The following is a 21,613-nucleotide window of genomic DNA, read 5'->3' as shown; positions in this document are numbered from 1 at the left end:
GAAGCCAGATGTGACTTCTTTCACAACATGAGGAACGTGGAAGTCCGGATTGACGATGGCAGGCAGGGCTATAAGCCACAGCACGTCCCCACCATCTTGAGATGGGAAGGAGGGAGAGAATGGTGGGTGCAAAATGCCAGAAAACGATGATTACAATTGTACCAACATGCAGTCTGGGGGAAAGAATAAAAACCTTTAAAAGAAAAAAAGGTCATGGGAGGAGGCACTAGCACTGAGGGAAAGGGAAAGGCTTCCTGCCTAAGATATCCGTAAGCTAGGAGAACCGCGGTCCCAGCAATCGCTAATGACACAGGCGAGGAGGGTCCGGCGTGCCGGCCATCCTGAGGGCCTGGCTTTTAATTATGGGAGGAGGCGGACCTTTGGCGTTCCGCCCCCTATTCCTTCTCGCGCTCTACGCGTGCGCATCTCCCCATGCCCGCTGGCTGGCCCCAACGCGCGTGCGCATGGCCGGACTGGGGAGAAGGGGTTGAGACGCTGGGAGAAGGTGGCGTTACTAGGTGCAGGCGGTGCGCCTGCGCGCGGAGGCCCGGTGGGCGGAACTGAACGGAGCTTGTGGAGGCACAGTTCCTGCGCGCGAAGGAGTTTGGCGGGTTTTTGTCTTTCTCTCCGTGTCTCTCCTCTGGGTTCCCGGCGAACTGGCCGGCAAGATGGGACCCAAAGACCGCAATACCACGTCAGCCGAGCGTCTAGCCGGCGAGCTGCAAATATTCGGTCTGGACTGTGAGCCGGCGGCCTACGAGAAGCGTGAGTGCGGGGCGGGGGAGCGAGTACCCCACCTGGTGCCCCGCCGAACCTTTGCCTTGGATATGCCCCTCACCCAGGATGCCCTCCTCCTCAAGCCCCACTGGTTCTGCTAGAAGCTTACCCCGACCCCGGAGCACTGAGTGCTTGAGTGTCCGCGAGCGCGCGTGGACCCCACGTTGGTGCCCCCATCCTCTGCCCCAGAAGAGTGTGATCTTTCCGCAGAGCCGGAGTCCGACCTGGTACCCGTGCACTTACCAGAGAGCAAGGACGTTTTCATTAAGCGCCTACTGTATGCGAGGGGCTGAGTCGGGAGGCTCCCGGTGCCCTCTTTAGACCTTTCTAGCGGACCAGGCTGGAGGAGGTCCCACCCCCCTTACCTGCCTCTGGACTCGGCTTCCCTGCGCCTTTCTTGGGCACAATGTGTCCTCTCCACCCAGTGCCCGCCGATGCCCACCATCACTTCTCCCTCTAGCACCTGCATCTTTCTTGAGCACAGATTGCCCTCTTTGCTCTGCCCACGTCCCAGGGCATGACTTCTCCTTCTCCAGCGCCCTTTTTGGGCATAGAGTGTCCTTTCCACTCTGCCCACCAATGCCTGGCCTCCGCCTTTCTCTTGTTTAATCACATTTTATTTTCCCCCAATTACATGTAAAGGTAGTTTATGCTTCCGTCTTTCTAAGATGCAGAAAGCCAACTGCTCCCTGCCCAGGGCAGTGAGTGTGGGCCAGAGATGCCCAGGTGCCAGTGTACTCCCTGGCGAGTGGGAGGGGGGGGAGATCTTGAAGGGGAAGAGTGAAGGAGACACTTCTTGGGAAGCTTTTCTCATCTCCAGTCTCTGTGTTCTCACGGTTTGGCCTCACGCTGCTGTCACTGGGCATGGATGGGCTGCCCAGCTCCACACTCTTTACCCCACATCAGTTCATGTGGTTGTCTCTAGGCTTTTCCCAAGTCCTGTTGCTGGGCATTCAGCTTCGAGTAGTCATCGCAGCCCTTCCCAATGGATGGCATCCCCTCAGCTCCCAGTCTTTGCCACCACAGAGAGAACTGCTGTCACTTCCTTTTCCCTTTTCTTTGATCTTTTTGGGATTGGGACCTAAAAGTGGCACGTCCCCTGCAGCATTTATCGTTTTCCTCTTCTTTCATATTGGTCAATCCAGTCGATGTGAGTTGTTTAACTTTTAATCAAGAGGGATTTGGAGCATTTTTTCTTAGACTGTAGATGACTTTGATGTCGTCTTCTGAAAATTGCCTCTTATCTTTTGACATGACTTGTGTTTTCTTTCTTTTTGGTTCTAAGGCAGAAGAACAGTAAAGGCTGGGCAGTGGGGGATCAGCGACTTGCCTAGGATTACAAGCAAATGATTTGTATTCCTATAAATTTGACTTGGTTCTCTATATATTTGAGAAATGAGGCCTTTATCAGAGAAATGTTTCCCCCAGCTTTCTGCTTTCCTTCTTGGTTGCATTGGTTTTGTTTACACAAGAACTTTTTCATTTAATATAACAAAATTATCCATTTTACATCCTGTATTTGATCATAAATTCTTTATCCATGAACCTAGACAAGTAAACTTTCCCATTCCCCCTTAATTTGCTTTATTTAATTACCCTTTATGTCCAGATCATGTACCCATGTTGACTTTATCTTGGGATGTGGTGGGAGATGTTGGGGTATCCCCCAGTCTCTGCTGTACCATTTTCCAGTTTCCCCAACAGTTTTTGTCAGGTGGTGAGTTCTTGTCCCAAAAGCTGGGGTCTTTTGGTCATTTATTACTAGGTTTTATGTACCTAAATTAGTCCACTGAGCCACCACTGTTTTCTTAGGCAGTACCAGTTTCCTCTGATGATTGCCACTTTGTACTACAGTTTGAGAGCTGGTACAGCCAGGCCATCTTCCTTCACTTTTTTTTTCTTTGATTCCCCAATATTCTTGACCTTTTGTTCTTCCAGAGGAATTTTGTTCTTTTTTCTAACTCTATAAAGTATTTTTTAGACAGTTTGGAATGGCACCAAATACCTAGATAAATTTAAGTAGAATTGTCCTTTTTATCATATTTCTCTGCCCACCCATGAACAATTAATATTTTTCCCAGGTTAGATCTGACTTTGTGTGAAAAGTGTTTTGTTATTGAGTGCATTTAGTTCCTGGGTTTGTCTGGCAGGTAGCCCCTCCCAAGTGTTTTATATTATCTATGTTAATATTCCTATGTTGTATTATTTGTTTGTATAATATATTTTTTATTATTTTTATAAAATATTATTTTTGCATATTTGATTTATATTATCACTGGGATTTCTTTTTCTGTCTCTTGTTGCTAGGCTTTGTTGGTAATATAAAGGGATGCTGATGATTTGTGTAGGTGTATTTTCTATTCTGCAACTTTGCTTAAAGTTGCTCATTGTTTCAACAAATTTTTAAATTGATTCTCTGGGATTCTCATCTGCCAAAAGAAATAGTTTTTTGTTTCTTCATTGCCAATTCTAATTCCTTCAATTTCCTTTTCTTCTCTTAGTGCTATAGTGAACCCTTCTAGTACAATATTAAACATTTCCTTAAATTCTCGGCCCTGTTTTTCAAAGAGGCTCCTGGAAATAAAACAACCTCACTCAGAAGGTCCTGCCTGTATGGAATGCAATGTGACCAAAAACACCATTAGGACTCTTAGAATGATGGGAAATTCTAAATCTCCAAGCTGAGAGGCATAGATCCCTTCTAGGGAAGTTTCTAACTGTATCAGAAAGGGACTGCGTTGATTTTTTTCATAAACTGAAAATCATTTTTAAAGAATTGAAAAAAGGTGGGCTCTGGAAGTGGTTTTCAATTTTATCTTGAGATGTAAAACCTTTCAAGCAGGTTGAGGACTCAGCTGTTTGTTGTTTCTTTGTCCCTATAGTGGCAGAGCTGTGTCCTCTTTATTGGGAATCAGAAGATGAGCTGGTGGCCGCACTAGTAGCCTTTAGCACCAACACTGGCAAGGTGTTCCTTACCTTGGAGAACCTCAACTCCTTTGAAAATGAGGTAAGATAAATTAGGTGAACATAGAATAGTATACCTGTCAGATCTGTAGGAAAGGAAAGGATCTAAGACCTAGCAAGAGATAGAGAATATTACACAATGTAAAATGAATAATTTTGATTACATTAAATTTAAAAAGTTTTGTGCAAGCAAAATTAGAAGGGAAACAACAAATTGGGGGGGAATCTTTATAACTAAAACCTGACAAAGGTCTAATTTCTCAAACTTATAAGGAGCTAAGTCAATTGTACAAAAAAATCAGGCCATTCCTCAATTGATAAATGGGCAAGGGACATGAATAGGCAATTTTCAGATAAAGAAATCAAAACTATTAATAAGCACATGAAGAAGTGTTCTAAACCTCTCCTAATTAGAGAAATACACATCAAAACAACTTTAAGGTACCACCTCACACCTAGCACATTGGCCAATATGACAGTAAAGGAAAATAATAAATGTTGGAGGGGATGTGGTAAAATTGTGACACTAATGCATTGTGAATTGAACCAACCATTCTGGAGGGCAATTTGGAATTATGTGCAAAGGGCTTCAAAAGACTGTCTGCCATAGCACTGCTGGGTTTGTACCCCAAAGAGATAATAAGGAAAAAGACTTGTACAAGAATATTCATAGCTGCGCTCTTTGTGGTGGCAAAAAGCTGGAAAATGAGGGGATGCCCCTCAATTGGGGAATGGCTGAACAAATTGTGGTCCATGTTGGTGATGGAATACTATTGTGCTAAAAGGAGTAATGAACTGGAGGAATTCTATGTGAACTGGAACGACCTCCAGGAAGCGATGCAGAGTGAGAGGAGCAGAACCAAGAGAACATTGTACACAGAAAGTGATACACTGTGCTACAATCGAATGTAACTGACTGCTACTAGCAGCAATGCAATGACCCAGGACAATCCTGAGGGACTTAACAGAAAGAACACTATCCATATCCTGAGAAAGACCTGTGGGAGCAGAAATGCAGAGGGCAAACATCACATGGTTTGATGGGGATATGTCTGCGGATTTTGGCTTTAAATGATCACTACTGCAAATATGAACAACATGGAAATGGGTTTTGAACATATACATTGTAAAGATGATTTTAGCTTTGTGTCTTGAAATCTAAATAATTGGTCACCAGGGAAAATTCCCAAATAATAAAATACCCAAGTCAGCTGGGAATTATGGTGACTTTAATTAATATAGAGAGAAGGAATTAAGGGGGAGAGAGAGAGAGAGAGAAAGAGAGAAGAATTAATTTAAACTGCTTTGGCTCAGGCTGAGCCAGGCCGTAGTTAAAGGCCTTGGCCAAAGTGGCCTCCCTGAGCCTAAGGGAAAGGGAGTCAGTCTTATCACTCACCACGAGACCCTCTCCAAGGAAGCTGTCTGAGTGAGATCCTCCAGGCTGAGCCCCAGTCCTGAACTGAACTCCAAATCCAGTTGCACTCCGAACTGAATTCAATTTGCCTGAACTGACTTTTTAGCCTCCTTTTAATGAAATTTTCTCTTATGTCACCTCCCCTAAATTTTCACATCTACCAATCACAGTAGATGCTTTTTCCAGGACTGCCTATTCTTTAGTTCTCACCTTCTTTGATTAGATTTTCTCCAGTCCTGTCCACTCTTTAGTTCTCACCTTCTCTGGTTAGATTATATCTTCTGAGGTACTTCACACTTCTTTGTTAAGCTTACCTTTTGTGAGTTACTTGACCTTTTTGTGATTAATTTAACCTTTATAGGTACTTAACACCCTTTTGTATTAGATCTAAAAAAGACTTAGCTTAAGTTTTAGCTTCACTATAAGGTATGAGTTAAGTACCTTCATTGTTCAATCAGGAGTTTACAACTTTATCTTCCCCTAAAGTATGTCTAATTAGGGTGGAGTAATTTCCAAGTTCACAACATATAGCCCAGTGGAATTGCTCGTCAGCTCAGGGGAGGGGGAGGGAAGAGAGGAAGAAAAGAACATAAATCATGTAACTGTGGAAAAATATTCTTATTTAATTTCTTAAAGAGAAAGAAAGAAAGAAAAGTAGTTAAGAGCAGTGTTTAAAGAAGTGGATGGTCTCCTTTATGTTTCTGAGACCTGGAAACCATCTCCCAGGCAGATGCCCAGTGTCCATCATTGAGTTCAAATCCCAGGAGCATGCAAGGCCTGCAACTGAAGGGCTTTTTTTAACCTGAGTTGTGTCAGTTTAGGGAGTCCAATTCTTGCTTGACCACAGCCTGGGCCTGAAGTCAGGTAAGCTTGAGTTCAAATCCAGCCTCAGGCACTCACTAACCATGTGACCCTCAGCAAGTTAGCAAGTAAGTCTGCCACCATTTCTTCAGCCATAAAATGAGGAGGATAATAAAAACCCTGACATCCCAGTATGCGTGTGAGGATAAAATAAGATAATATTTGAGTTTCCTTTTTTTTTTTAAACCCTTTCTGTCTTAGAAGCAACTTTTAAGAAGGGCAAAGGAGAAAGGCTCTTTACATGAGTCAAAGAAAAGTAAGGCATTCTCCCTTTATTTTTTTTTAACCTTTCCCTTCTTAGAATCAGTACTGTATATTGGTTCTAAAGCAGAAGAGCAGTGAGGGCTAGACTCTTGGGGTTAAGTGACTTGCCCAGGATCACCCAACTAGGAAGTGTTTGAAACCAGATTGGAACCCAGGACCTCCTGTCCCCAGGCCTGCGCTATCCACTGAGCAACCCAGCTATCCCATCTCCTTCCCTTTCACTGTGAACTTCTGGAACAATCTCTTCCCTACCCCCATTTCGTTCAGCCTCTATTTTGCTTTGAGGGGAGAAAGTGGTGCTTTGTCCATGATTGGCTCCCTCATGGCCCTCACCCTCCTGACAGTACTCCCTGTGCTCCGCAGGGATCTCCCAAGTGCCTGAGGCTCTAGCCGATCTTCCTTGTGCTTTCTGCAGCTGTCTGTGCACTGACCACCCTTCCTATGAATTTCTCTTCTCTTTCTCTGCTCCTCGGATCCCATTCATTCCCTTCTAATCTTCTCTTGCTTCTCTTGGCTCCCTGCTCTCTTCCCAGGCCTTCTGTCCCTCATGTTCTTCCATGGTGTCACAGCTCTGGCCCATGAGCCCCCACCCAGGCTGGACCTCAGGCCCAGACAGCAGTCCCTGGAAATTCCACTAATCCTCAAACTCAGCCAACTGATGCCCCGTGTGCACTGTTTGCTGTTTCTTCTGAGTTATTCCTGGCCATCATCATCTCCCACATTTGTCTCTCACCTCCACGGTGGACTCTCAAGGCCCATGGAGGGCAGCTGTTAGTATCCCTGGTGTTCTGGGACACACACTGGACAGTGATGGTCACTCTCTCCCTGCCTCCTCCTCTGTCACGCTCCAGAGAAACTCAGAAGTCGGCAGTGGTTCCAGTTTTCCCACTAAAGATTTCAGCTGACATCAGGGTCCTCCACAGGCCCCCTGTTTCCTGGCTCCCCTGCAGGAAATCCTCACAAACACATGTTCTTTCCGTCCGCGTCTCATCCCCCTCTTAGCCTGAAAGCCCTCCGGGGAGGGTCACTGGGTCTTTCTTCCCTGGCACCATATTCTCCTCCAGCCCTTGGTCTCTGTTTATTGAACAGAAGTGACAGCTTCAGGGCTTCGGCCCATCCTCAGTTACCGCCTTCTTTCTTCCACAGTTTCTGACCAAAAGAATCTCCAGGTCCCGCCAGGGCGCCACCAAGAAAGACAGCGGGCTCCCAGGAACCTGGGACATCGTCTCCATCCAAGAGCTGTATCCTTTTCCAGCGAGGACGCCGGCGCCAGGAGCTCGTCCGCAGGCCCGGCCCCTCGACCTGGGGTGGGTTCCTGGCGCGCGCTTGTTTCCCCTAACTAAGATGTCAGAATCGAGGTGGAGGCCAAAGAGGAGACCCTTTTGAACTCGTACGCGACACCGTCCAAGGTGAGTGCCCGATTCCGGGGAAAGTCGAGTCTCTGAACACGGTATTCCCAGCTCCCAGTTGTGTCCAAGGAAAGGAAGGACGGTCTGACACGTCACGGTGGTTCCAGGTGCTGAGACTGAGTCTGAAGGATGAAAAGACTGTACGAGGACCATCCGGCCCCAGGAGCCCCCAGGCTGATGGGCACAGGGCGGCTCCACAAGGATGCCCGGCAAGCAGCAGACGGGGAGCTCCTTTGGCAGGCCGGACCACCCCCTCTTACTCACAGTCTTGAAATCAGTCATTGCTGAGCCTCCCTTCCTAACTAGCCTGGCCTGTCGAGCCTCTAGGGGGAGCCCGAAGGCAGCCTCTGCCTGCGCTGGCTGGCGTTCCAGGCAGGGCTTTTTTGGTTTTGGGTTTTTTTTCATCATTCCTCCTTTTCGGCCAAGTTATTCCCCTGGTGGCCTTCCTCCGGGATAGCAGAGCCCCGTTTTTCCCTCTTGTCTACAGTATGACAAAAAAGATTAGAGAAAATGGATTCCCAGCCGTCCAAAGCCCGTGAGTTTTCATCGCAGAACCAGGCACCTCCTGGGGCTTTTGTGATAGATGAGGTGAACGAAGCTAGCTGTGGGTCGTGTTCTCTCCAGGCATGAACTCAGATATGCCGTCTGGCCAGAGGCGGGCCATTTTCTCGAATAACTGGACACCAAAGAATGAGCAGGGGCTTGGCGCGAAGCCATCTCAGGGAAATATCAGGTCAAAATGGCTTGTGTTGTGGGGCTGCTCAGGGTCTCCTGGGGGATGGGAGAGCAGAAGGTGGCCTTCTGGTCACCCAGAAGTCCCTAGAAGAGGCTTTCCTGCCTTGTACTCTTTTTTTTTTTAAGACTTCAGGCTTTGGGATTTTATCAGTGTGGAGACCGCAGGCACTAAAGCAGATTTCAGTCCCCCCGTGGCTTACCAGAGGCCTTTGGAGAGTTGCTGTGGCCCAGAATCAATCCCCCAGTAGCCAGCCTACTGTCGGACCGCTAAAGACTAGCTAAAAAGGCCCTCGTTGAAGAGGGACACACTTCCACCCGTGTCCTGGACCGTCAGAGTGGGGGGCTTAGGAGGGCTTGCCATGGCTGCCGAGCCATCAGACTAGATCTTTTTATGAAATTTTAAGTGATTGAGTTTACGTATTGGAGTGTGCGTTTGGAGATGGGGTTGGATTCTAATTCTGGGCAGGCTTCCCTGGAATTTTGTGAGTCCAAAGAGCTCACGTAGTCCAACTCTTTCTGACTGTGGACTCTCCCTTTTCTTCTCAAGAGACCTTGCCTTGTCCAACGGCTTGAATCGGCCCCGATTTGTCTCTGTTTCCAGGGTTCTCAAAAGCGAAGCGTCAGCACCCCTGAGACTCCCCAGTCGAAACGGAATGTGTCGGCCGTGGCACGCAGCCCCCGTCTGCTTTTCTCCCCATCCAGCTTCTCTCCAAGGTATGGAGCACGGTTCGGTTTTTGGAGGCAGAGCCGGTCTTGGTTATCACGAGCCCGAGAAGAGGGGGTGCTGGTGCCTCGGCCAGGGCTCCCTCCCGGTGTAAGCCTGGCGGACCGGCCTCTGCTCACGCTGCATCCTCTGGCTCTTCCTTTCTTTGTGGAAAATTACTGTATCTCTAGTCATTGAGGAAATTTGGATTCCGCCCAGTTTTCAAGGCCTTGTTTCCTTGATAAGGAGCTGCTGATAGCGTCTTGCCAGCTGTTTCAAATAGGATCCAATCTGCCTGTTTGTTGTTGGGTGACTTTTATGGCTAAACTGTTAGGAGTTGTTGTTTTGTACATTTTTTCGGGGAACCTGACCCTTATTGGCTGTTACATAACCCACTTCTTGTCCCTCACTCAAGTTACACAGGGCTTAATGAACAGCTCTTTTCTCTTCCTTTGCCAAGGCAGCACGGCCACTCCGGAGAAGTTAGGGGCCTCGGCCTTATTTCTTGGAATCTTGGAAATCCACAAACAAGCATTTCTTGTGTGGAAACCATGGGGGCAGCCAAGTGGCACAGTGGAGAGAGCACCAGACCTGGAGTCAGGAAGGCTTGAGTTCAAATCCAGCCTCACTGTCTTATTTCCTAGCTGTGTGACCCTGGGCAAGTCACTTCCATGGACAAAGGAAACAGCAGACCGCTCCAATATCTTTGCCAAGAAAACCCCAAATGAGGTCATAAAGAGTCGGACACAACTGAAACAACAAATGTATAAACCATAACTCCTAGACTCCCTAAAATCAGGGATCAGGTGAGGAAAAGCAAAACTCATTTAGAGGAGGAGCAGCTGGGCATCTCAGTAGATAGAGAGCTAGGCCTAGAGACAGGAAGTCCTGAGTTCAAATCTGGCCTCAAACATGGCCTAGCTGCATGACCCTGGGCAAGTCACTTCACCCCCGTTGCCCAGCCCTCACCACTCTTCTGCCTCAGAACTGCTACATAGGATTGATTTGAGGACAGAAGGTGAAGGTTATGAAATTTAATTTTTTTTTTTTACGAATCCTTTAGGGGGGTGAATGACAACCCTGTAGGGGTACAGCTCAGCTTCAACGTTTTCTCCAGTGTTTCCCTGCCATGACCTTCGAGGCCTGAGGCAGAAAACACTTTTGGTGGAACAACGGTCTTAACATTTTTTGGTTCTTTGGGAACATTATTGATATCTTTCCAATTCCAAATATATGCCTTCCCCTTCCCTACCCAGAGAGGCATCGTTTGTAACCAAAAATGGATGGATGAGTAGACAAACAAATAAGTACCTAAAGAAGAGAGAAAGAAAGCAGGTCAGCAAAAGTGGCCAGCACGGAGGGGACAGAAGGCATTCTCCCCAGTGGGACGAGCCACGTTGTCTCCTCTTCCCCAGAAACTGCGTGCGCTGGGTCGTTCTTCAGCAGGGCGTCAGCCCTTTTGTTCTTACCCTTCGCTCCCTTGGCTGAGGGCGTCTTCTACAGTCCTTCCAGGCCTCAGTCACGGTGCTCGTGGCCCGGGGATGCCCTTTACATTCAGATGGCAGAGTTGGGTTGGCATTTCCCCGGGCCACAGGCACCTGCCTTGTTTCCGCCCCCGTGCCCTAACTATCCTGACATTTCGAGGCTTTCTTCTTGCTTTGGCTGCCGTGGGGGACGTGCCTGGCAGTTCACCAACATTTCTTTTTGCCTCTCCAGAAATTAAAGCTTGCAATGCAGACCCGTGCCACCTTGGGATGGGAGGGCCGGGCCGGGCCCCTCCCTGGAGGCGGGCGGCTCCCTTCCTGCCCTCGTGAATGGGCTCCCCAGAACTTTAAGGGGTGACCCAAGGCTGCTCCCCGGGGCCCTGTCCAGGAGGGATGTTCTTTCACCATGAGACACGTGGGCCACAGGAAGGGAGAGGCAGGAGGAGAAGCCCACGGGTGCTGTCGTGGCCGTTCCTGAGGCCCCGGCGGATCAGGCCAAGTCACCAAAGGGTTTCGTAACTTTGAAATGGTTTCTAAATGACTTAGCAGCGGGAAGACATTCGAATACCCTGCTCGGCCTGGCTCGCTTTGAGACTCGGCCACCCAGCCTGGGAGAGGGTCCCAAACCCACCAGGTCTGTCGTCCCAGGGCCAGGCTTCAAACCCTCCCAAACAGGCCACTCCACCCGCCTGCGAGGCCTGCAGAGGACAGAGAGAGGCTAGGGAGGGATGCTGTGCCCTGAGTGCCACTAGCCGTGGGCAGCCCCCTTGGGCAGCTCACCCCGCGCTCAGAGGGCCATCAGACGCCAGCGTTTCCCAGGCACGTCACCAAGCTAAGGCTGTGCAGGACGGCCTCTGGGCTGGGCAGATGAGGCCTGATGAACAGAGGGAGGGCGCTGGAGCGAAGAAGCCTTGGGGGAGGGGGGCCGGGGGCAGAGAGCCGAGAGGTGGAGGCCGAGTGGCGAGGGGCCTGGGAAGGTGGGAGGAGCCTCGAGTGCCCCACGGGGAACTTTCTGTTTGATCCTGGGGGTGGCCAAAAGCCCCGGCGCTTCATGCTGGTTCTCTGGGCACAGCCGCAGAGCTTTTTCAGACAGAGCTTACTGCTGTCTAAAACAGGGCCGGGGAACAGCCGGGTGTGAGCGATGGCCATGGCATGGCACGTAACTGGACCCGCTGAGTGTGGGGCTGCTGGTGCTTGGCCCCCGGGACTGGCCTGGGTTTTCTTGGCAAAGATCCTGCCTGTGGCGGTTTGCCATTTCCTTCATCAGTGAAGTACGGCAGAGGTTAAGTGACTTGCCCAGGGTCACGGGGCTAGTGAGTGGCTGAGGCCACCTTTGAACCGCCATGAATAGAAAACCTGCTTCGTTGCCCTTCTCTACATTGTCCACACACACTGCCGACCCTGGACAGGCACAGAAACTGTCAGCCTCAGGCTCAGACATCAAAGATCCCTCGCCGGGGGCTAAAAATAAGATGGCATCTGAGGCGTGATTTGGGAGCAATTCAGAGGGTTGTTTTTGTTTTCTTGAACTGAGTGCCAAAGCGGATCCTCAGCCTCTGCGCCTCCGCCTGGATTAGCGTTAATGAACTTTCCTCCCTTAAGTTCTTTGTTCTGTCAAACAGCTGTGGAGCAGACCCCAAAACACATACACATGTTTAAGTTGGGGAGGTGCGGGGCCTGCTGAATTGTGCCCTGGCCGGGCCACGTCTGGGGGACCCCCAGCTTCCCCCTTCGCCTGCTGTTTTCCCCGGCTTGGAGACGGGCACAAAGATGAGGCGAGCTGGGGCTCGGGCAGGCTGATCCAAGTTGGGGGGCCAGAAGCAGAGTGGTGCTATGGGGTGGTTGTGTTCCTGATCCCAGAGCAGTCGCTCTCAGTGGGGATCGCAGACTCCTCCGGCACTGCTCAGGGAGGCCCCAACATCTGGATGGCGATTCAGACACGTTTGGGGGGGTACAACTCCCCAGGCGGCCCGGCCTTCCCCAGGAGCTCCCCGTAGTTCAGGGGGTGCTTGGTTTTATATGGGGGAACAGTGGCACCCTAAAATACATTCCCGTATCCAGACCCTCCAGCATTTTCCATACTTCTCTGAGTGATGGGAGCTCCCGCCTCATGGCCAACATGGCGCCCAGCGAGGCCTGTTTTTTCCCTGCCCAGCGCCACTCCCTCTCAGAAGTACAGCTCCAGGAGCAGCCGGGGAGAAGTCGTGACCTCGTTCGGCTCCACCCAAGGGAAGTCCTGGTCTGGGAGAGGAGGAGGAGGCCGCCTCGCCGTGAAGGTCTTGGACGCTGCCAGATCCCTCTCTGGGAGCTACAAATCCATGTTCCAGAAGCTCACGGATGTCCGAGAAGGTGATTTCCATCCCCGGCGATGCTCGCGGATGCAGAGACCTCTGGCGGGACTTCAGTGGTCCCCAGCCTTTGGCTGTCCTGGCCAGCGGGATGTCGGGGCCTCGCCACCACGGCCAGCGGCTGAGCTGGTCACGCCACTTGTTCCGCCGCGTGTGCCCCTTCAGGCGTCGGGCCTCGCCCTGGGCAGGCCATGCAGCTTGGTGACCCTTGTCCTCAGTTTCCTGGCCTGGGACTCGAGAATGCTGTGAGCGCCACTGCCATCGCGGCCAGCCAGCCGTGCCCATCCCTCTCCCAGGGCCGCTGCTTTATTTGGGGAGCTGAGGCTTAGGAAGGGGCTCCAGCCCGGGTGATTTTGTGAGCAGCCTGGGACCGAAAGCTTGGGTTTTCTTTGATTTGGCTGCTTCCCTCGATGCGTGGGGGCAGGTGGAGAAACTCTGCCCAGACCTGGGATGGGTGCAGGCTGCCCCGTAGAGTGGGGGGGGGCCTGTTGGAAGCTGGGGGTGGCAGAGCAGGGGCCTCGGTCAGCTCTCACCACCCGTGTTGGCCTCACCACGCTCTCCCCTCGGGGGGCTCTTCTCCTCGCCTTGGCCAGTTGCTTCTCTTAACCTTAACTCTGGCTTGTCTTGGGTTTTCTCCGACTTCAGTTCTCACCTGCAAGATTGAAGAGCTTGGCTACGAGCTGAAGGAGCTTCACCAGATCGAGGCTTTTAGTCCCATCCTGGTGCCAGCCCAGGTGAGTGGGTGCTGGTGATGCCCCCCGCCTTCCTCTCAGCCCTCTCGCCTCAGCACCCCATTGGGCTAACCTGAGCCCCTGTGGCCCGTTGGGGGTAGATTCTTGTAAATGACGGTCAGGTTCCCTGCCCGTTCTGCCGCGGGGAAGCTGTGGGGAACGTGCCGGCCCTCAAGGCTATGGCCCAGCGGCAGCAGAGCCCTGCTAGGACCAGTGTCCAGGGGCGGGCTGCCCTTCCAGCTCCGCCCTGGAGCAGACGCCAGACAGGGTCCCTCCGTCCCTCTCTTCTTCTCTCATTCATTGAGCAGTGAGCCCCACACCCCGGCCACCGTGGCCACTCTGGGCTGAGCTCTGCCTGCTGGCATTTTAAGCCCCGAGCTGCCCTCCGTGGCTTCGATGGGCCCGTGGGTCCATCTTGGGCTGCCACTCTGTTGTGGCCTCTTTTCTTCCCAGGAACCGGTCACTGTGCTGGGACAGATTGGTTGTGATAGCAACGGGAAGCTGAACCCCAAATCAGTGATTCTGGAAGGAGACCGAGAGCATTCCCTGGGGGTGCAGATCCCGGTGGATCTCTCGGAGCTCAAGGAATATTCTCTGTTTCCTGGCCAGGTGAGGCTTCCGGCATCCCCCAGGGGTCTAGGGCACAGAGCTGCCTCTTGTATCCTGACCCCCCCAACAAGTTCCTGGCACTAGGAGGGGCCCCCCACCCCCAGGTCTGGGACAGAGTGGGGTGACGCTTTCTTGGCTCCTCTGTGGGGATACCAGAGTAGCTCAGGTCTGGCTAGAGGGGGCAGAAGGGTGGAGAGGAGCAGCTTCAGGGTTGGGGGGCTCCTCGCCTCCTTCAGCTTCCAGTGTCCTGCCCTTGTGTTTCAGGTGGTCGTCATGGATGGAACCAACTCAACAGGAAAGAGATTCATCGCTACTAAACTCTACGAGGTAACAAGCTTGCTCCTGGCGCCCCCCAGGGTCGCTCCTCCCTTCCTGGACCTCCTCCGGGCCACCCCCAAAGGGGCCTCGACAGGGCCTTTGCCGCACCTGTGTGGGGCCTTTGGCCCAGGACCGTGGCGGGCGTGCTCATCCTGCCCTCCCCTCCTCGTGTGAGCTTTTGCCGCACAAGCCCCCGTCTCCAGGCCAGGCGGTAAATGCCGGGGGGCGGGCAGACTCTGGCACTGTCCTGGCCACCTTCGAGGCTTCTTCTCGTTTTTCAGGGGGCGCCCCTTCCTTTCTACCAGCCCACAGAAGAGGATGGAGGTGAGTCTGGGTAAAGCGGGCCTGTCTGGACAGGCGGGCAGGGCTGCCACCCGACAGAGTGACCAGGGTCTGGGCCTGGAGCGTGCTCCGGTCTGTGTGCGGGCAGCCTGGCTGCGGGGTGGCAGCAACGACGGCAAAGGGGGTGCAAGCAGCACTTTGGGTCAGGCCAACGGGAGGGACCTGAGGCGAATCCTGGCCCTGGAGTGTTTCTGAGGATCGTTTGAAAGCCCGGCCAGATGGGGCTCGTGAAAGAATGTCTGCGGCAAGGGGGCGCCTTGGGGGAGGCTGGCGGACACCCCCTCCCCTCCTACACGGTCTGGCAGCGGCCTCTCCCTGAGACTCGCCGTCCCTGACAGATTCGGACCAGCGAATGGTCCTGGTCGCCTGCGGGCCTTACACCACGTCTGACAGCATCACGTACGATCCCATGATGGACCTGATCGGCGTCATCAGCCGAGACCAGCCGGATGTCTGCATTCTGGTAAGAGACCCCCCGGAGCATCGGCCGGAGGCGCCTGGGGGTCGGCTCTCGGCCTCGCCTCCCGTGACCGCCGTGTTGGGAGGTACGTGTTGTCTGGGTGTCCAGGAGAGGGGATGAAGCGTGTGGCCGGGGCGCCTCCTCTGACCGCGTCCTCAAGCGGGGTGGCCGCTCTGGGTGGGTTTGAGGCTTTAAACCCTGACTTACCGCGTCTGAGAATCCGTGCCCAGAAGCCGTTCCGAGGCACAAGGACAGCACAGAGTAGGCCGGGGGGTTCAGGGACTTGCGCAGGGTCACACCACCAGGAGGGTCCTCCCCTCTCCAGCCTGGGCTCTCCATCCACCGAGTCACCCAGCTGCCTCTTCCGACCGGAGTCTCGTGGGCCTGGCAGTCGGCGCCCCCTTCCTTGGGGCGGGGCTGGGGAGGACCTTAGCGGGGCCCCCATCTGGGCATCCCCTGCTTAAGCTGGGCTCCAGGAACTTGGCTGGTTTCCTGGTTCTGTCCAAGGGATCGGGCACAGACAAGGCGACAAACTCCTCCAGGCCTGGAGCCCATCGCAGGGGCAGAGCACGCCGGCTGCTTGGCTCGCCACCGTTCTGGGGCGCCCTGCTGACCGCCGCCTCTGTTTCTCCTCCTGTCTCTGCAGCTGGGCCCCTTCCTAGACGCCAAACACGAGCAGGTGGAGGTAAGAAATCCCACTGGCGCTGCTTCTCCCCGGGCCAGGACAGGGTCACCCCAGGGGCTCGGTCTCTGGAGCATACAGCCGGCCCAGGGAGGTCCCTTCCAGCGGGGCCAGGCCTTCGGTGTTGTGGAGCCTCAATCTGTGGGTGCCCAAACACCTTCTGCCCCCCAGCGAGGCGCTCTGGGGCACGTCCCACCCGGCTCCTGGGGCTCTTGGACAAAGGGCCCTTCGCGGGGTTCCTCTCAGCCAGGGTCCTGCTGCCTCCAGACCGTCCCTTCCCTCTCTTCCAGAACTGTCAGCTGACCATCTCCTTCGAAGAAGTGTTCAAGAAATGTCTGTGGTCAATTATCGAGGGCACGAGAAGGTAAGGACGAGCGCCGGGAGCAGCCTGCCCCTGCCCCTGCCCCCTCACGCCCCCTTGTGGCTGTGGCAAGTAGCCCCCTGCAGGCCTGGATTCGGAGAGTTTTTGTAACTTCCTATAAAGGGGGGAAGAGACTGTTGGAGGAGAGAGCGAGCCCCCGGCCCCGGAGAGAGGGCAGCCCGCTGATGGGCCTGTCGCTGCTGTCCGAGAGCAGGAAGTTCAGATATTCCCCAAACGAGCCGTCTGCGCCCCGAGAAGGCCGCCTTCGGCCTCTCCGGCGTGAGAACGATCCCAGAGGTGATACGTCCGAGGAGGCTTCTGACCTGGTGGGAGGTGGGGCCGGGGCAGGGCCGAGACCCCTCTGTCCTTGGCTCCCCGGGGCATTGTGGGGGCGGGAGGGGGGGTCCTGGTTTTGGCCTCCCACCTCCACGTGGTACCGAGGGACAAAACAAAGAACAGAGCGGTCATTGTTCCCGGAGCCGTACGCGGCACCACCAGGCCCTTTCATCTGCTGCCAGGGACTCCGGGGAGGGGGGCTCCCAAATGACGCGGACCCTCCCTGGGTGGCAGGAGTTCAGAGAGGAGGCGAGCTGTCCTAGCCACCAAGCAAGCCCTGAGCCCACGGAGCAGTGCAGGAAGCCGGGAGGCGGCTCCTGCCCCTCGGGGCTCCCTAGTTCCCAGGCTGGCCGGGACTGAGGGAGAGGCTGTGGGAACCCTCCCACCACCCTGGATGAAGTTGTGCAATCCAGCTGCATAGCTGGAATTTTCCTCCCGATCCTCCCCCCACAGCTGGTTCCCAGCCACAAGCAGCCGGCTGCGTTTCCTCTCGAACAAAAGCTCTCTGACCGCCTCTGTTGGCAGCCGGGTGAGCCCGGGGACCCTGGCCCTGGGAGCAGGGCCTTCAAGGGGCTGGGCCTCGGGCGTCCTCCTGACAACACACAGACCCCAGCTGCGCACAGGCCTTTGTCAGCCCCACCGGGACAGCGGAGCGGGGAAGCCTAGTGGTTCTGCCGGGGCCATCCCGGGACCCTGGAGTGTGGAGCAGAACAGGAGCCATGTGCTCTGAGTACAGAGCTCCAGGGAGGTCCAGAGAGCGGGGAGCATCCCCCCTGCCACGGACTGGGGGAGCAGGAGGGAGGGAAGGATGAGCTGCGGGGAGTGGCGCCCCCAGCCTGGCCCTCCTACCAGAGGCAGCGCACCAAACACGGCTCCCCGGCTGTTTTTCTCCTGCCCCTTGTGTGGGGCCCAAGAAAGCTAACAGTGGAACCCCGAGCAGCTTGGCTGTTTTTCCCCTCAAGGAGCCCCATCACCCTAAATAAGGCTGGGCCCTTGTTAGAAGCAGGGCTCGTTTTCAGGAGGGCTGTGGAGGCGTCTCAAAGGCGCCTGTGGTGGCGGAGGGGCTTTTGTTGGTCTAAAGACCGGAAAAGGGACCTTGTTTGGCTTTTTCCCCCTACAGACACCCTCCAGGGTCCAGCTTTATTTTTTTCCTGCATCTGTTCTTTTTGTTGAATTTTTTTCCTCATTTTCCCATAGAAACCACTTTTGACACTCGTTTTCTGGCATTTTGCTGTTCTGAGTCTGTCCCACCCGCCCCACGGTGGTAAATAGCCTGAGATAGGTTAGATGCGAGCTTTTGTGCCTGTTCCCGGCCTCAGGACTGAAGGGCGACAGGCCGAGGCTGCCTGCTTGTTCCCAGGAGCGGCGGGAGGCCCTGTGGCCACCTTGCGAAGTCGGTCCTGGGTCGGGTCTCAAGCGGAGGTTCTCTGCCTCTTTTCCGCGGCTGCTGCATCCCTGTCTGGAGGGTGCTCTGCTGAGGCGGGAAGTTTTAGGGATAAGCACTCACAAGACCAAACCCCGAAAGGGAAGGGCCCTGGCACTGATCTCCTCGAGTCCCCCTCGTTTTTGACACCGGACAGACAACCTGGAGGCCCAGAGCCGTCCAGAGAAGGAGCAGAGCCGGAGGCGGCATTCAGACCCTCCACATCCACTCATTCCCCCCAATGCCTCCCCGTGTAATATCCTAAAGGATTGGGGAGAGCTGCAGCACAGACAGGGATGCCCCAGGCGAGGCCCAGGGCCTGAGGAGAAGGTTGATGTTTGTACCGGGAGAGCCACAGTCTGAACTCTGACCTCCCCGTGCTGGACGGCTTTATTGGGAACTTCACAAACAACATGAACGTTCCATAAACAAAGAACAGGAATGATGGCGTGGCGGGTCACAGATCCGGTTTATTTGTTGCTCTTTTTTGGCGTCACTGCTTACCACAGACACCCCGGGGTCCCCCTAGCCTCTGCCCCCCAAATTCTCCTTTTCCCAAGTCCAGTCCAGCAGAACAAACTCGTGTATCGTTTGTGGCTAAAAATGTGTCTCTGCACTTCCGATCGGTCCTGTGATCCTCGGTGACGATTCCTTCCCTGAGGCCCTTGGGGGGAGACTGTCCCACAGGGAAATGGGCCTCCCCAGGAAGGACGGGGCCTGCCTCCTCCCTCAGGCTGCTCCGCAGTGATGGGCCTCTCTGTTCTCTGATGCATAGTTCGGGCACCCACCTTGTGTTCGTGCCGTCCCTGCGAGACGTGCACCATCAGCCTGTGTACCCCCAGCCGCCCTTCAGCTACCCGGAGCTCCCCAAAGAGGACAAGCAGGTACTGGTCACCCCCCGAGGCCCGGCTGAATCTTGTCCCGAGCTTGACAGCTTAGGCTGTTGGGCTCAGTCTGAGAAGAGGAAGGGGGGAATGCATGTGCGGCCTTGTATTGGCGTTCGAAAACGAGGGTGCCAGCTGAGGGGAGGCCCGCCTGGCTTCTGGGAATGAAGGGACACCCCTGGGGTCTGCCCTGCCCGTCCCGCCTCTGGAGCAAAGGCCGCCCGGGGTTCACCCGCCATCTGGCTCTCTGCAGACGGGCGGGATGCCCAGGCCCGAGGGTGTGGGAGAAGGGCCGCTCTGTGCGGTGTGGCCTCGACGGGGCCCGAGCTGCAGAGACCCCGAAGCGTGGTCAGTCGGTATCCCGGGGGAGCTGGGCCTGCCGATGCTCGGGAGGGTTCCTGGGCAGACAGGTCGTGGGGGGGAGACGGGCAGAGACCCCGCACAGCCGCCCAGGCCCGCGCTTCCCGTGGCCTGGGCTTGGCCTCCCTTCTCTGGGTCACCTCGAGCCCAGTGGGTGCCTTGAAGGGCCGGCCTCATGCCCTGCTCCCGTCCTCTCCCGCCAGCGCGTCCACTTCGTGTCTGACCCCTGCACCCTCTCCGTAAACGGCGTCGTCTTGGGCTTGACCTCGACGGACCTGCTCTTTCACATGGGGGCCGAGGAGATCAGCAGGTAGGAGGCCGCTGGCCGCGGCCAGCCTTCGGGGACGCCCGACGAGCCCGTGCCGTGCTCTCCGTGGCCGCCCCCGAGAGCCTTTTGCTCCCGCTCTGGCCGGGGGTGTCCCCAATCAAGCCAGCCGGACTCCCACCCCCAGACCCCTCTGTCCACCCTCCAAGCTAGGACGAGGGGAGGGGAGGGGGCGGCAGTGCCCGAGTTCCTTCTGCTCTCAACGGGGGTTGGGGGGCTCCTTTTGCTGCAAAGGCGGCTCTGGAGGGAAAACAGGGCGACCCCAGCCAAATGTTTGAGGCCTCCGGGGGTCACGGAGGGGAAGGAATGCGTGAGGCAGGTGTGGGCTGGGACGCCAGGCTCCAGAGGGTCTGCGCGGGATGCCTCCCGCCCCCAGCTGCACCCTCACTGCCCACCGCCGGGCTCTGTCCCTTCCTTCCCCAGCTCGTCCAGCACCTCGGACAGGTTCAGCCGCATCCTCAAGCACATCCTGACCCAGAGGAGGTGAGGCCATGTGGGGGGCCTACAAGGGGGGTCCTTTTGTCCAACGTTCCCCCATTTCAGTTAAGGGATTTCCTCCTCACCTGGACCAGAGGGCCCTCGCCACTCCCTACTCTCGCCTGCTTGGGGCAGGCCCCGCCACTCTGCCTCAGTTTCCCCATCTGTGACTGAGTCCAAAGGGGGAGAGGCTCCGTGTCGGCCTGACCCGTCTTGGCTCTGCCTTCGTAGCTACTATCCCCTGTACCCCCCCTTTGAGGAGATGAGCATCGACTTTGAGCACTTCTACTCGTACGCCCAGCTGCCGGTCACGCCGGACGTGTTCATCGTGCCCTCGGAGCTGCGCTACTTCGTGAAGGTGCGTCTGGGGTCGGCGTGGGGGGCCAAGCTGTCGCCCTTCTCCTCCCTGCCCCCACACACGCCCACGGTTGGGCCGGGACTTGTTTGAGGTGGCCCCCTCCGGCCTCAGTCTCCTCAGCTAGAGAATGGGCCCCTCGCCGAGCGCCAGATCCACTTGGAAGAGAATCTGAGAGGCCGGAAACCCTGCAGGGCAGAGGCCGGAGTCAGGGAGGCCGAGGTTCCGACCCTGCCTCGGATCGGCCTGGCCGGGTGACCCTGGGCAGGTCATTTGCCTCTGTTTTCTGGACTGTGACAGCAGCCCCCTCCCAGGGCGCTCGTGCCCGGCATATAGCAGGTGCTTAATAACTGTTGGCCCTGGTGGGGTGGATCCTCAGACACTGCCCGGGCCAGGCAGCCCCTTCGTATCCCAGCCAAGGGGGCCACGCCGCTCCCGCTGGGCAGAGGCAGGATCGGAATCCGGGGCCTCGGCCTCCTCCAGCTCCGAGGGCAGCCCCTGAAGGCCGCACGTTCTCCTTCCTTTGCAGGACATCCTGGGCTGTGTGTGCGTGAACCCCGGCCGCCTGACCAAGGGCCAGGTGGGGGGCACCTTCGGCCGCCTGTACATCAGCCGGCAGCCCGCGGGCGGCAACACGAGGAAGAGCCCGTGCACGGCGGCCCAGGTGGTCAGGATCTGACGCCTTTCCCAGGCCCCTGTGCCCCCCCCCCCCCCCGGCGGCGGCCGTCCCCGCCATCGGGGCGTTTCCTACAAGAATTAAAGCTGCTTCCATCCTCCGTGTGGCTGTGAGCTTCCTCCATCGCCCCGTGGGAGGCCCTCCGAGGCCCTGAGCTGGCGGGCCAGGGAAGCCGGGCTGGGGTCTCCCACAGGGCCAGCACCCAGGGGCCCCCCACCCCCCGCTTTGGTGCTTGGGGTGGGGGCCCCTCCTCTTCCCCAGCCCCCACCATGACATCGTGGCAGCTCCTGCTCGAGACGGCAGGCCCATCGTGCA

The 21,613-nt window shown here is 55.5% G+C and overlaps 1 protein-coding gene across 2 annotated transcripts; it reads left to right on the top strand.

The window, feature by feature from the left end:
• Nucleotides 1–456: 456 nt before the first annotated feature.
• Nucleotides 457–21,398, top strand: LOC130454934 (DNA polymerase alpha subunit B-like). Of its 2 annotated transcripts, none has more exons than XM_056801351.1 (18): nucleotides 457–765; nucleotides 3,660–3,784; nucleotides 7,427–7,521; nucleotides 7,632–7,689; nucleotides 9,026–9,138; nucleotides 12,767–12,960; nucleotides 13,605–13,693; nucleotides 14,144–14,299; nucleotides 14,564–14,626; nucleotides 14,899–14,941; nucleotides 15,298–15,422; nucleotides 16,066–16,104; nucleotides 16,392–16,465; nucleotides 18,997–19,105; nucleotides 19,669–19,775; nucleotides 20,214–20,273; nucleotides 20,499–20,625; nucleotides 21,152–21,398. In XM_056801351.1, exons 1-18 carry the CDS (start codon nucleotides 669–671, stop codon nucleotides 21,299–21,301), a joined length of 1,824 nt encoding a protein of 607 aa, XP_056657329.1. In that variant the 5' UTR covers nucleotides 457–668; the 3' UTR covers nucleotides 21,302–21,398. The 2 variants fall into 2 exon arrangements, with proteins under 2 accessions (XP_056657329.1, XP_056657328.1); XM_056801350.1 differs by having other exon boundaries at nucleotides 492–765; nucleotides 18,955–19,105.
• Nucleotides 21,399–21,613: the final 215 nt, after the last annotated feature.

Source organism: Monodelphis domestica, chromosome 6, assembly GCF_027887165.1.
Source record: "Monodelphis domestica isolate mMonDom1 chromosome 6, mMonDom1.pri, whole genome shotgun sequence".
In the NCBI taxonomy this organism is placed as follows: Eukaryota; Metazoa; Chordata; class Mammalia; order Didelphimorphia; family Didelphidae; genus Monodelphis; species Monodelphis domestica.
Note: the sequence above shows the minus strand (reverse complement) of the source record. Positions and strands in the feature narration are given on the sequence as shown.